General features: G+C 49.5%; 1 protein-coding gene across 1 annotated transcript in view; it reads left to right on the top strand.

The window, feature by feature from the left end:
• AKNA (AT-hook transcription factor) overlaps nucleotides 1–12137 on the top strand; it is a 52557-nt gene that overhangs the window by 18998 nt on the left and 21422 nt on the right. Inside the window, exons 5-8 of the mRNA XM_032797746.2 lie at nucleotides 8575–8731; nucleotides 9644–9804; nucleotides 10046–10105; nucleotides 11354–11481. Of these exons, the coding sequence (XP_032653637.1) occupies nucleotides 8575–8731; nucleotides 9644–9804; nucleotides 10046–10105; nucleotides 11354–11481 (506 nt within the window). The remainder of the gene's footprint in view (nucleotides 1–8574; nucleotides 8732–9643; nucleotides 9805–10045; nucleotides 10106–11353; nucleotides 11482–12137) is intronic.

Here is a 12137-nt window from a genome sequence, read left to right as displayed (position 1 = left end):
GGCGCGGGCTGGCTGAGGAGGGTCGGTCTGTGAGCAGGGGAGGCCCCGGTGAGAGGAGTGACTGGGGCTTAGTGTGGAGGAGGTGCTGTCTGTGAACAAAGTGTGTGTCTGATGGGGGCGCAGTGCGTCTGTGAATGCATCTTGGAGGGGAACCCAGCCATGTGCAGGGAAGTGGGGCATGGACAGGGCTTGTTAGAGAGGACGTTGTCTGGGATTGAGACCTGGGGGTAGAAGGGCAAGTATCTAGCTAGGCTTGGGGTGATGGAGAGACACCGTCTGGGAGTGGGGGCCTCTGTGCGGTGAAGGGTCTATCAGTGAACAGGGTTTGGAAGTGGGAGCAGGGTACCAGCCCTAAGCAGAGCACGTCCCTCCCTCTTCCTGCTCGGTGTCTGGTCCTCTGTCTGCAAGGCCCCCTCAGGCCTGGTGAAGGCCCGTGCTCCCCTGCAGGGCTTGTCATCTTGGCTTGCACGGCACATCTCCCTCTAGCACTGCCATGCGACGCGATGGGTTGACACTTCTCAGTGCAACATCTCATGTGCCAGCAGCTCCCTGGGCTCAGGTGGTCACTGTCACTCTGCACTGCAGCGTCCCAGCTGCAGGATCCCTGTGTACCTGCTCCCAGGCCCTGGTTGGCTGAGGAGAGAGGGGGCCTCTTTCAGCACCATGGTCCTGCAGGCAGACAGGTGTAGATGAGCTCTGATTCCCCCTATCTGGAGCGCAGACTGGGTGGGTCCCCTAGGATAATGGGTTTGGCAGCCTGTAGATGTGGGGTGGAACCTCTCTTTCCCAAAAAATCCATCCAGCTCTTAAAGCGACAGTGCAGCACCCAGCGCTATTCTCCAGGCTTTCCGGCGGATCAGCAATACACTCTCCTCTGCATCACACGGGGAAGGTTTATTGGTGAACTCAAGAGCTGGGAGAACCGAAGTGCAGCCTCCAGCTGTGCTACAAACATCAAGGAGCAGCTCTGATCTGCTGGAGGTGATGTGGCCTGTAATAATGCTTTGCTGTTTCAGCACCTGCCATGTGAGGATCTCAAAGCGCATTAGACATTAAACCTCCCCTCTTGAGGTAGGGGTTCTCCCCACTCTATGCAGAGGAATGGAGACACTGAGAATGTTAAGGACCTGATTTTCAGAACAGCTGAACACCCCACCCCTCCAGCTGTCCATCGGAGTTGCAGGTGCTCAGCACTTCTGAAAATCAGGCCTCAAGTGATTTGCCCAAAGTTACACAGCCAAGTCAGAGCTGGGAAAGAACCCAGGAGTCCTGACTCCCAATTCCTTGTTCTAACCATTAGGAAAGACTAACCCTCAATATAGGGAAAGTAGCATTAGCTTTAGTATAGACCGGAACTAATCACTATCCGAGAGCATCGCTTATTTGTCAGAATTCTGCATAGGATCAGCATGGCCAACTCATCCCTCTGGGGAAACCAGCCCGTAGTCCCTTTAGGGAGAGGGCTCACTGGTTAGGAGAAGTAAGACAGAAAGAGGCAGATTTACAAACGCTGCCTTCTATTTGTTGTGCTCACAAATTGCAGATGAAAATAATTGGGGTGTGTAGAGATGGGGAGTGTTTTGGGCTGGCAGTTTAGGTCAGGTGGCTAGCTAGGCATCTGAGCTCCACCAGTGATGAATGTAATATAAATGCCTGAACAGGCCCTGATCAGGGGCGCAAACATGGAAGCCTGCTGAAGATTGAAGATTTGGCTGAAACTAACAGGGACTGCTATGTGTTTCCTCTGGACCCCTTCTGGAGAAGCACTGCAGTGTCTCTTTAAGTAAGAAAGAATTAGGCTTTTAAGCCTGTGATTTATCATATTCAGTGACTATTTTATTAGCCCGAAAGGTCTTGCTGGCACCAGCCGCTGCTTTCTGAATCATTGCGAGCCATTAGCTAGTGTATGTATTTATATATAAAAACATGCATGTTCCCAGGCACACGTCCCCCCTCTGCTTCCGGAGGCGGAAAAGTCTGTAAGAATGGCTGGAACTTCCAATTGCTGGGAGCTTTAGGGTGTATGGTGGGAGTGCCGGAGCATTTGCAGGCAGGTCACCCAGTATCTTGGTCGTGTGCCCCCACCCTGGGTCTTTTCCCGCAAATCAGATGTGCATCTCTCTAATCTCCAGCGCGCTTTTCTTTTCTTTCTGTTTCAAGTTCTTATCTTTGATCATCAGTGCATGAAGGCTCCCTCTTCAGCTAATGGATCGCCTAGAGCAGCCATTGTGCATTTGTGGGCAGGGGACGCTGGACTGTGTATTACAGGATGCAGTCATCACACCGTGCCCCTGCAGTGTTTGTGTCCAAGCGACAGAACAATGTTGTGTGTCCTGGGTTACCACACTGTGTTATCTCGACGCTGATGTGGTGTCGATGGTGTGCTGGCATCATCTATCTTAGGTACTTACATGCCCCCCTTCGCTGTAGTATGCTCCTCACAATCTTTAACGTATTATCCTCACAACACCCCTGTGAGGTAGGGTAGGGCTGTTATACCCATTGTACAGATGGGGGACTGAGGCACAGAGAGTCTAAGTGACTCACTCAAGATCATACAGGAGAGTCAGTAACAGAGGAGGGACTTGAACCTAGTTCTCCCGCATCTCTGCTCGTGTTATAACCACTGGCCTGCACTTCCTCCCTCCATCACCTTGTGGTGCTGTGTGAAGCATGTGCCCAAGTGAACTCGAGACTCTGATGATCTTGCAGGCTGCGAATCGGGGCTGTCCTGCTGGCTTTGGAACAGGGGCCTTCACTCTTCTCACAACACCGTGACTGTCTGTGGGTCTCATGGTGGCGCTCCTTAAAACTAAACAATCCTTCCAGTCAGTCCCAAATTAGAATAGAAGTCAGCTGTTGAAATTAGAGGCAGACTGGGGAAGAAGGATAGTCTTGTGGGTAAGGCATTGAGCCGTGGGTTCAGTTCCCTGCTCTGACATTGGGTCACCACGTGGCTGGGGGCAGGTCACTTTCAGTCTCTCTGTGCCTTGATTTCCCATAGCAAAGTGCAGATAATAATTGCCCATCATTTGTCTGTCTCGTCTCTCTAGATTGTGCACTCTCTGAGCCAGGCAACGTCTCTTGCTAGGTGCACGCAAGTCCCCCAGTCTCTGTTATAAATACATACGGTAAATATGTTTTCTGGCTGTACAAGTCACAAAATCTTTCCATTTCCATTCCCAAGAGCCAGTCTTTTGCTGCATTCCGGCATAAAACTGGCTGGCACCGACTTGATATGGAACAGAGCTGAGCAGGCTGTTCACAAGGACAAATCCATTCAGCACATTCACCTCCCCTCTGGGTTTGTGCATTGTACAGCTGCACGCTCTATCTGATGGATGAGCTGAGCCGATGGGTAGCTCGCAAACTGCTTAACACTACTGTTGCTGCAAAACATTTGCTGTTTGTAATCCACTGCCTGTGCTGTGGGGGGAGTCATCGATATCGCATGGTACTATTCCTGCCTCCTGAATGAATGATTCTCAAGGCCAGAAGGACCTGTCAAGGGCCACATGTGCATGCTTTTGTGAATGTGTAATTGTATAAGGATTCACATGGAGGTATGTATTTGCATGAGTTCCTGGGGTAGGATACGTTCCTCTTCCATGTAGATCCATGCCCTGTATAATTAGGTGTGGTGCTGTGCGTCGTCCTTCGTGTGTGACATGCATGTTGAGTGACTGCTGTCTCGCGTTGCTGGTTCCAGGCAACACTCAGTGGCTAAAACGGATGAAAAGAAAAGGGCTGGGCAAACAACTGATTCTTTTGTTTGGGGGCTAAACTGAAAAATACAGAAAAAGAATTTGGTTCGTTTCTAATCAAAACTGATTTTTTTTCCTTCAGTTTTTCTCGCTGAAATGAAAAACCAAAAGAAAAAAAAGGAATTCAGGTTGAACAAAACTTTTCATTCTTGATTCAAAACTAAATGTGGGAACGATTCGTTTCACAAACATTTCTGTATTCTTCATTTATTTATTTTTTTGGTTGAAACTGTTAGACAAATTTGACCTGAATTTGCGAATAGTGTCAATACCCCCCAAAATACATTTTTCATCAAATTTACTATTTGCTGCAAACATTTTGCCCAGCTCTAGCTCCAGCTGCCAGCATGCACCTCTCCAGCAGCAAGGCTGTCTGGCTGGGAGTACAACATCTGCTGAAACTCTGTCACACTAGCCAGCTGGAAAACTCCTTGGAGCAGTTTTGACCTGCAAACTGCATTTTAGCCACCAACTCTGTATGGAGAGAAAGGCGTCGATTTCTGCTCTGTGGGGCAGGCTCCTGGGTGGCTGCTAATGGAAGCAGAAACCCGACGAGTTCCGAGCAAGCTGCTCACAACAGCACTCTCTTGGTCAATGGCCAATACAGCTGTACCATAGAATTTCAAACTGGGGTCGCCCTGAGGGCCGGGCTGATGCGTTTACCTGCTCTGTCCCCAGGTCCGGCCAATCGCGGCTTCCACCGGCTGCGGATCGCTGCTCCAGGCCAGTGGGAGCCACTGGAAGCGGTGTGGGCCGAGGGACTTATTGGCTGCTGTTTCCAGCAGCTCCCATTGGCCTGGAGCAGCGGTCCGCGGCCAGTGGGAGCCGCGATTCGGCTGGACCTGCAGACGTGACAGGTAAACAAACCAGCCCGGCCCGCCAGGGGCTTTCCCTACACAAGCGGTGACCTCAGTTTGCAAAACCCTGCTCTATGGATAGTAATTACATACCTGAATAATAAGAATATAGCCTCAGAGAGATACTACCGACCGCCTGACCAGGATGGTGATAGTGACTGTGAAATGCTTCAGGAGATTCGAGAGGCTATTAAAATAAAGAACTCAAAAAATCAATTATCCCCATTATTGACTGGATACACGTCACCGCCAGGACAGGATGCAAGAGATAAAGTTTATTGACACCTTAAATGACTGCTTCTTTCAGCAGCTAGTCTTGGAACTCACAAGGGGAGAGGCAATTCTTGATTTAGCCCTAAGTGGAGCACAGGATCTGGTCCAAGAGGTGAATGTAGCTGAACCGCTTGGCAATAGTGACTATAATGTAATTAAATTTAACATCCCTGTGGTGGGGAAAACATCACTGCAGCCCACCACAGAGGCATTTCATTTCAGAAAGGGGAACTACTGTACACAAAACTCAGGAAGTTAGTTAAACAAAAATTAAAGGGTACAGTGCCAAAAGTGAAATCCCTGCAAGCTGCATGGAAACTTTTTAAAGACACCGTAATAGAGGCTCAGCGTAAATGTATACCCCAAAGTAAAAAACTTAGTAAGAGAATCAAAAAAGTGCCACCAGTGTAAACAATGTAAACAGTGTACAAGAAGCAATGAGAGGCAAAAAGGCATCCTTTAAAAAGTGGAAGTTAAATCCTATTGAGGAAAATGGAAAGGAGCATAAACTTTGTCAAATGAAATGTAAAAATATAATTAGGAAGACCAAAAAAAGAAGTTCAAGAACAGGTAGCCAAAGACTCTGAAAAGTAATAGCAAATTTTTTTTTAAGTACATCAGAAACAAGAAGCCTGCTAAACAACCAGTGGGGCCACTGGACAATCAAGAGGCTAAAGGAGCGCTCCAGGATGATAAGGCCATTGCAGAGAAACTAAATGAGTCAGTCTTCACGGCTGAGGATGTGAGAGAGCTTCCCAAACCTGAGCCATTCTTTTTAGGTGAGAAATCTGGGGAAGTCGCTAGAACTCAGATGTGAAATTGCAGAACTGCTAACTGTGGTTTGTAACTTATCATTTAAATCAGCTTCTGTACCAGATGATTGAAGGATACCTAATGCAACCCCAATTTTTTAAAAATGCTCCAGAGGCAATCCTGGCAATTACAGGCCTAAATTCAGTACCGGGCAAACTGGCTGAAACTATAGTAAAGAATAGAATTGTCAGACACATCGTTGAACATGATTTGTTTGGGTAGAGTCAACATGGTTTTTGTAAAGGGAAATCATGCCTCACCAATCTACTAGAATTCTTTGAGGAGGTCAGTAAGCATGCGGACAAAGGAGATCCAGTGGATATAGTATATTTAGATTTTCAAAAAGCCTTTGACAAGGTCCCTCACCAAAGGCTCTTAAGCAAAATAAGCAGTTATGGGATAAGAGGGAAGGTTCTCTCATGGATCAGTAACTAGTTAAAAGATAGGAAATAAAGGGTAGGAATAAATTATCAGTTTTCAGAATGGAGAGAGATAAATAGTGGTGTCCCCCAGGGGTCTGTACTGGGCCCAGTCCTATTCCACATATTCATAAATGATCTGGAAAAAGAAGTAAACACTGAGGTGGCAAAAATTGCAGATGATACAAAGCAAGACAGTTAAGTCCCAGGCAGATTGCGAAGAGCTACAAAGGGAATCTCACAAAAGTGGGTGACTGAGCAACAAAATGGCAACTGGTGTTCAGTGTTGATAAATGCAAAGTAATGCACATTGGAAAATATAATCCCAGCTATACATATAAAATGATGGGGTCTAAATTAGCTGTTACCACTCAGGAAAGAGATCTTGGAGTCATTGTGGATAGTTCTCTGAAAACATCCACTCAGTGTGCAGCAGCAGTCAAAAAAGCAAACAGAATGTTGGGCACCATTAAGAAAGGGATAAATAATAAGATGGAAAATATCATATTGTCTCTATATAAATCTATGGTACACCCACATCTTGAATACTGTGTGCAGATGTGGTCGCCTCGTCTCAAAAAAGATATACTGGAATTAGAAAAGGTTCGGAAAAGGTTCAGAAAAGGGCAACAAAGGGTATGGAATGGGAATGGCTACCATATGAGGAGAGATTGATAAGACTGGGACTTTTCTGCTTGGAAAAGAGACGATGGGAGGCGAGGGGGATATGACAGAGATCTATAAAATCATGACTGCTATAGAGAAAGTAAATAAGGAAGTGTTATTTATTCCTTCTCATAGCACAAGAACTAGGGGTCATCAAATGAAATTAATAGGCAACAGGTTTAAAACAAACAAAAGGAAGTATTTTTTCACACAATGCACTGTGCCAGGGGATATTGTGAAGGCCAAGACTATAACAGGGTTCAAAAAAAGAACTAGATAAATTCATGGAGGCTAGGTCTATCGATGATGATTAGCCAGGATGGGCAGGGATGGCGTTCCTAGCCTCTGTTTGCCAGAAGCTCGGAATGGGCAACGGGATGGATCATTTGATAATTACCTGTTCTGTTCATTCCCTCTGAGGCGCCTGGCATTGGTCACTGTCGGAAGACAGGATACTGGGTAGATGGATCTTTGATCTGACTCTTTCTGGCTGTTCTTATAGAGGACTTGTGGATGGGGGTAACAATAAGGCAAGAACCAGTCCAGAAAAGCACAGATGGGCACAAGCCCTGCCCTCTGTCTCCACCTGGGTTCATGGGAGCTTGGGCAGGGGAGAATTTGCTACCAGAAATAGAATGAAAGGAAGAGCTTTGGAGGAAACTCCTCCCAGATATTGGTTAATGTGGGGCAGGTGGAGCTGGGTTCTGAGCCATGCTTCACAGTGCGGGAGTGAGCAGATGGCGGGGATTACTGAAATCCAGCTAAGTCCTCTGCCAGCAGAGGAGAGATGAGAGCTGGGAAAGGGGTCGAGGAGGAAGAAGGCAGAGACAAGTGCCTTGGTGCTGAGGTGACGATACTGTTTCTGAATGGATTGCATTTTATTCCGAGGATGTGAAGTGCAACTTAAAAGAGAGGCGCAGCCAGCCAACACGGGCATCCTGGTGCCAACTAGTATGGGTATCCTTGGTGCTCTTTCCGGGCTAACAAGGGAGCCAAAGAAACAGTTTGGCTCGAAAACAGTTCGGGGAGAGATTTCTGCTTTCAGCACTTTATGTGCCCAAAATTTTAATAACATGTCAAGGTGGATATGTGTGTGCATGTGTTTGAGTGTGTGCGCATGCAGTTTTGTGCATGTGGGCTATGCATGGATTTGAGGGTACATGTAGATACACATCTTCTGAGTGCTATATTGCACTCTTGTCCCTGTCCATTCCATCCACCCTGGTGCACCCACCCCAGTCATTAGCCCTGCACTGATGTTCTGGGAATGTGATACTGCTGTTCCTTGAGGTGGAGATCAGGGTCTTCTAGGCAACATAAGAGGTGGTAGGGCCAGACTGAACTGGTGTTTACTAGGCTCTGCTCTGCTGGCTCAGGAAGGCAGGATGAGACTCCTGCTGTCCCTCAGAAAGCCCACTAGCAATGTGAGAGGCAGGATGAGCAGTTGGTTAGTGGTGGAGCTGGCTCTTCCTTTAACAGAATCCCATAGCTGGTGCTGCTAGACATACCCCCAGCCAAGCCCTCTGTGTGCATGGTGCTCTCATCCTCTCCCTGCGTGGGCCATGGGAGATCAGAGGAGGGAATGGGAGCGGGAGCTCCTTTACGGCAGTGCAGAGCATAACCGTAAGGCCAGCATGTAAGAATATCCCCCAGGCAAGAGCTGGTGCTTCCCACAAGCTGTCGCAGTGGATCAGTTGGTGTCTGCAAGCCTGATCCTCGGTGCTGAGGGTCAGTGTCAGGAGTGACCTGAATTCTCTGCTCTGTTTTCTCCTCGCCCCTCAGGTGAGCTTGTACGCCGACCCGCCGAAGCCGAGCCACAGCGTTCACATGGGGACCATGGCCCACAGCTCCAAGGTCATGGCTTTCAGCATCCCACAGATCCAGACAGCAGAGTTCAGCACCACGCCTGCTCTAGCCCTGCCAGCGGGTCTGGCTGAAGGTGGGTTTGGGGCACTGGAGAGTCTGTTAGTGCAGCTGCTTTTCCTCTCGTTCTGCTGCCCCCTTCCTTCCTCCCTGGCAATAAGCAGCTCCTTTGCGCCTGCTGTTCTCCAGTTGTTCACAACTGGGCAGCAGAGATGGAGACAGCTCCAGAGCAAATGCCAACAGAGGAATCCGGATGCACACCACCTACCAGCCCCTGGAGATACTGTCCATCATCGTTAGCCTATGCTCCAGCTCCCAGGACTCCACCATCGTGGTAGGGGTGCTGTGTTCTTGCAGATGCTGCTTATTCTGGTGTGCAGGATCCATTCAACTTGCGCCCTCCCTACTCTGCGCCTGTTCTGCCCACCCATTGCTGGGATCCCTGTCATGCAGCATCTTGTCATCACCTTCCCAGTTGCATCTGTGCTGCCCATGTGCAGTCCCCACGTGTCTCTGTAAGAGAAGGATGTGATCCAGTGTTGGCCTGAGTCCAAATTCATCACTGGTGCAAGTGGCCATGATGCCAGTGACCTCAATGGAGTTAGCACCATTTGTACCAGCTCTGAATATCCCCCACTGTCTTCTCAGCGGCAATGGGAGAAGCAAAAAGAGCCGAGCAGGGCTGACTGTTCATCCCAGCGCAGCCCCATGCCAAGGCAGATGCTCATTCACAAGGAGTTCCATCTGCCGATTGACACGTGCACCAGAGACTGAAACCTAGATGCTTCTCACCTGGGCTCTCTGACTCATCGGGAGCTGCTGAGAGTGAGCTGAATGTATTTGATCTCACTGCTCTGGAGTCAGGTCCGGAGACTGTGGCTTGTCCCTACCATGGTGTTCAGGATGGAGGTGGTCCCTTAGTCTTGGCGTCACCTAGAGAAGGGAGATGACACAGCTGGGATCGTCTTACATTTATCTTCTCTTCCAGGGCCATTGTCAGCACCAGATGACCAGGCTCCATCCTTTCCGGCTCATTCCTCACTCACCAGTGTGGCTGGGGTTGACGCCTGCACCTCTACGGAGAAACTGTTTCCAGAGGATCCCCTGACACAGACTCTAGCAGATCAGGCGAGGAAATTTGAGATGCAGGCAAGTGGGGTCCAGAGCAAGCAAACTGCAGTGTGTGGAACGAAACCCACTCATATTTGGGGACTGGGGGCGCTGAATTTGTCAGTGCTGGGGGAGAATCCAGCAAGGGATGGGGAACCGTGAGGAAGAGGAGGGGCAGGTCTAGGAGGTTAAGCTCCATTGTAATGCTGCAACCATTAAATTACCTTCCCGTAGGTCAGCTCCATGGGACTTTAGTTAATGCCTTACTCCTCCCATGCAGGTGGAATCCTTCGAAGGACTGATCCAAATGGGAGGACTCACCCCGCGGGACCAGCTCTCGGTACACCCAGCTTTACTTCCTGATTCTCTTATTAGGCCCTTTTCTGAGATCCCAGGAATTTCCAGGAGACAGATGTGGAGTGGTAGTTGTGTCTAGTGCCAGACGCGTGCATGTGGCCCATTCAGTCACTGAGAACCCCAGAGGGGCTGAAGCACATAATAGTTAGTCCTGCCAAGAGTGCAGGGGATTGGACTAGATGACCTCTTGAGGTCCCTTCCAGTCCGGTGATTCTATGCAGAAGACCCCGCGTGTCCCAAATAATGCAGTGTCACCAGGTCTGAGGCTGTTCAGTACCGTGGCACTGTACTGTTGCCTCCCGATGCTGTGCAGCGTCACGCCAGGGCAACGTGGCAACCTGCTGCTGTGACACCAACGTTGTGACACTGCCACAGCTGGGCACAGTCACAGCCATGGAGTTTCACAGCCAGGCCCCAGTTTCAGTGTAAGAGCTCTTTATTGAGCGTCGGGAGCAGGGCCGGCTCCAGCTTTTTTGCCGCCCCAAGCGGTGAAGCGAAAAAAAAGATAAAGACGATTGGCAGCACTTCAGCTCAATTGCGCCGCTTCATTCTTCTATGGCAGTTCGGCGGCGGGTCTTTCTCTCCCTCTCTTCCTCTTCGGCGGCAGTTTGGCGGCAGCTCAAAGAGGAAGAGAAGGACTGAGGGACCTGCTGCCGAATTGCCACCAAAGACCTGGATGTGCCGCCCCTTCCACGGGCCGCCCCAAGCCCCTGCTTCCTGCGCTGGTGCCTGGAGCCAGCCCTGGTCGGGAGGCAAACAGGGCAGCGGAGCAGGAGGAGATTGTTAAGCAATGCTGTACTTACTTAGTCTTCCTGTGCCAGGGGTGCCAGTGCTGGGCATATCTATCCAGTTCCTAGCACCATTGTAATACGTTGATTTGGTGTGTTTGATCCTGTTTCCTCTTCCGGCTGGCCCCAAAGGGGATAAGAGCCTTCTTCTTGAGCATAGCTAATGGAGTAACCCTCTAGCTCAATTGACAGAGGCTTATGTTTCTGGTTCTGTAGGTCCCAGGTTTATCTCCTCTGAGGGCTCTGGATGGCTGCATGTGCGTGGTCCTGGTTTTGTTACCTCAGGATTCACAGGCCCAGTTCAGCCTGGCTGGAGTTCAAAATCCCACCCTCACGGCCTCGCCAGACGCCGTCCTGGGCGTGTCATCTGGCATAAGGATTCCATAGTGTGGGGGGGCCGAAAGCTCAGACTCACGCATTTTGATGTGCTATCCCCCTCATAGGGATTTGCGAGGCTGAAGGACGCGCAGGATGCTCTGGAGCGAGCGTATCTGCAGGCCCGGGAAGAGTACCGTCTGCAGCAACAGTGCCCAGGCGCAGCACGGCCCCTTGGGGACTTCGATCCAGACAGGTAGCTTTTTTTTTTTTCATCCGCCTTTGTTCCTTTAACAGTGTCCTCTTCAAATGATGCTTTATATCATGAGGCAGCATGGCTCAGTGGTTAGAGTGCCAGCTTGAGACTCTGGAGACCAGGAGTTCAATTCTGGGCTTAGCTACAGGTACCCTGTGACCTTGGGCAAATTGCTTAGTTTCTCTGTTCCCATCTGTAAAATGCAGACGACAACACTGCCCCTAGGGAGTGAGGATAAATGAGGTGCTCAGACCCTGCAATGAGGGGGTTAGAGCCCGAAAAAGAAAATGTAGGTTGGACAGAGAGGGGCTCTGGGATTAGAGTTGGAAAGCTGGGTTTATTTGAGCAGCCAGCCGCAAAGGGGTGTGAATGAATGCTTAACTCCTGTGCAGATGAGCTGCAGTCCATCAGTGTGATTAATGCAGCCACATTTGTGGCACTGGCCTGTCCTGTTGCGATTATGCTATTTTATTCTAATCTACCTGTGTTTCCTGATTGATGCTTATGGACGTTAATGAAGGGATGAGGCCTGTGAATCCTAAGCAGTGAATTACTGCCTGCTGCGTTCCAGTCCCATACTAGCCAGCTCTGTTGGCTGATTTCTCCTGGCTCATTATTCACATGTTTAAAAGGATGCTCCGATGCTGCAGACAATG

This window comes from Chelonoidis abingdonii, chromosome 24 (assembly GCF_003597395.2).
Source record: "Chelonoidis abingdonii isolate Lonesome George chromosome 24, CheloAbing_2.0, whole genome shotgun sequence".
In the NCBI taxonomy this organism is placed as follows: domain Eukaryota; kingdom Metazoa; phylum Chordata; order Testudines; family Testudinidae; genus Chelonoidis; species Chelonoidis abingdonii.
Note: the sequence above shows the minus strand (reverse complement) of the source record. Positions and strands in the feature narration are given on the sequence as shown.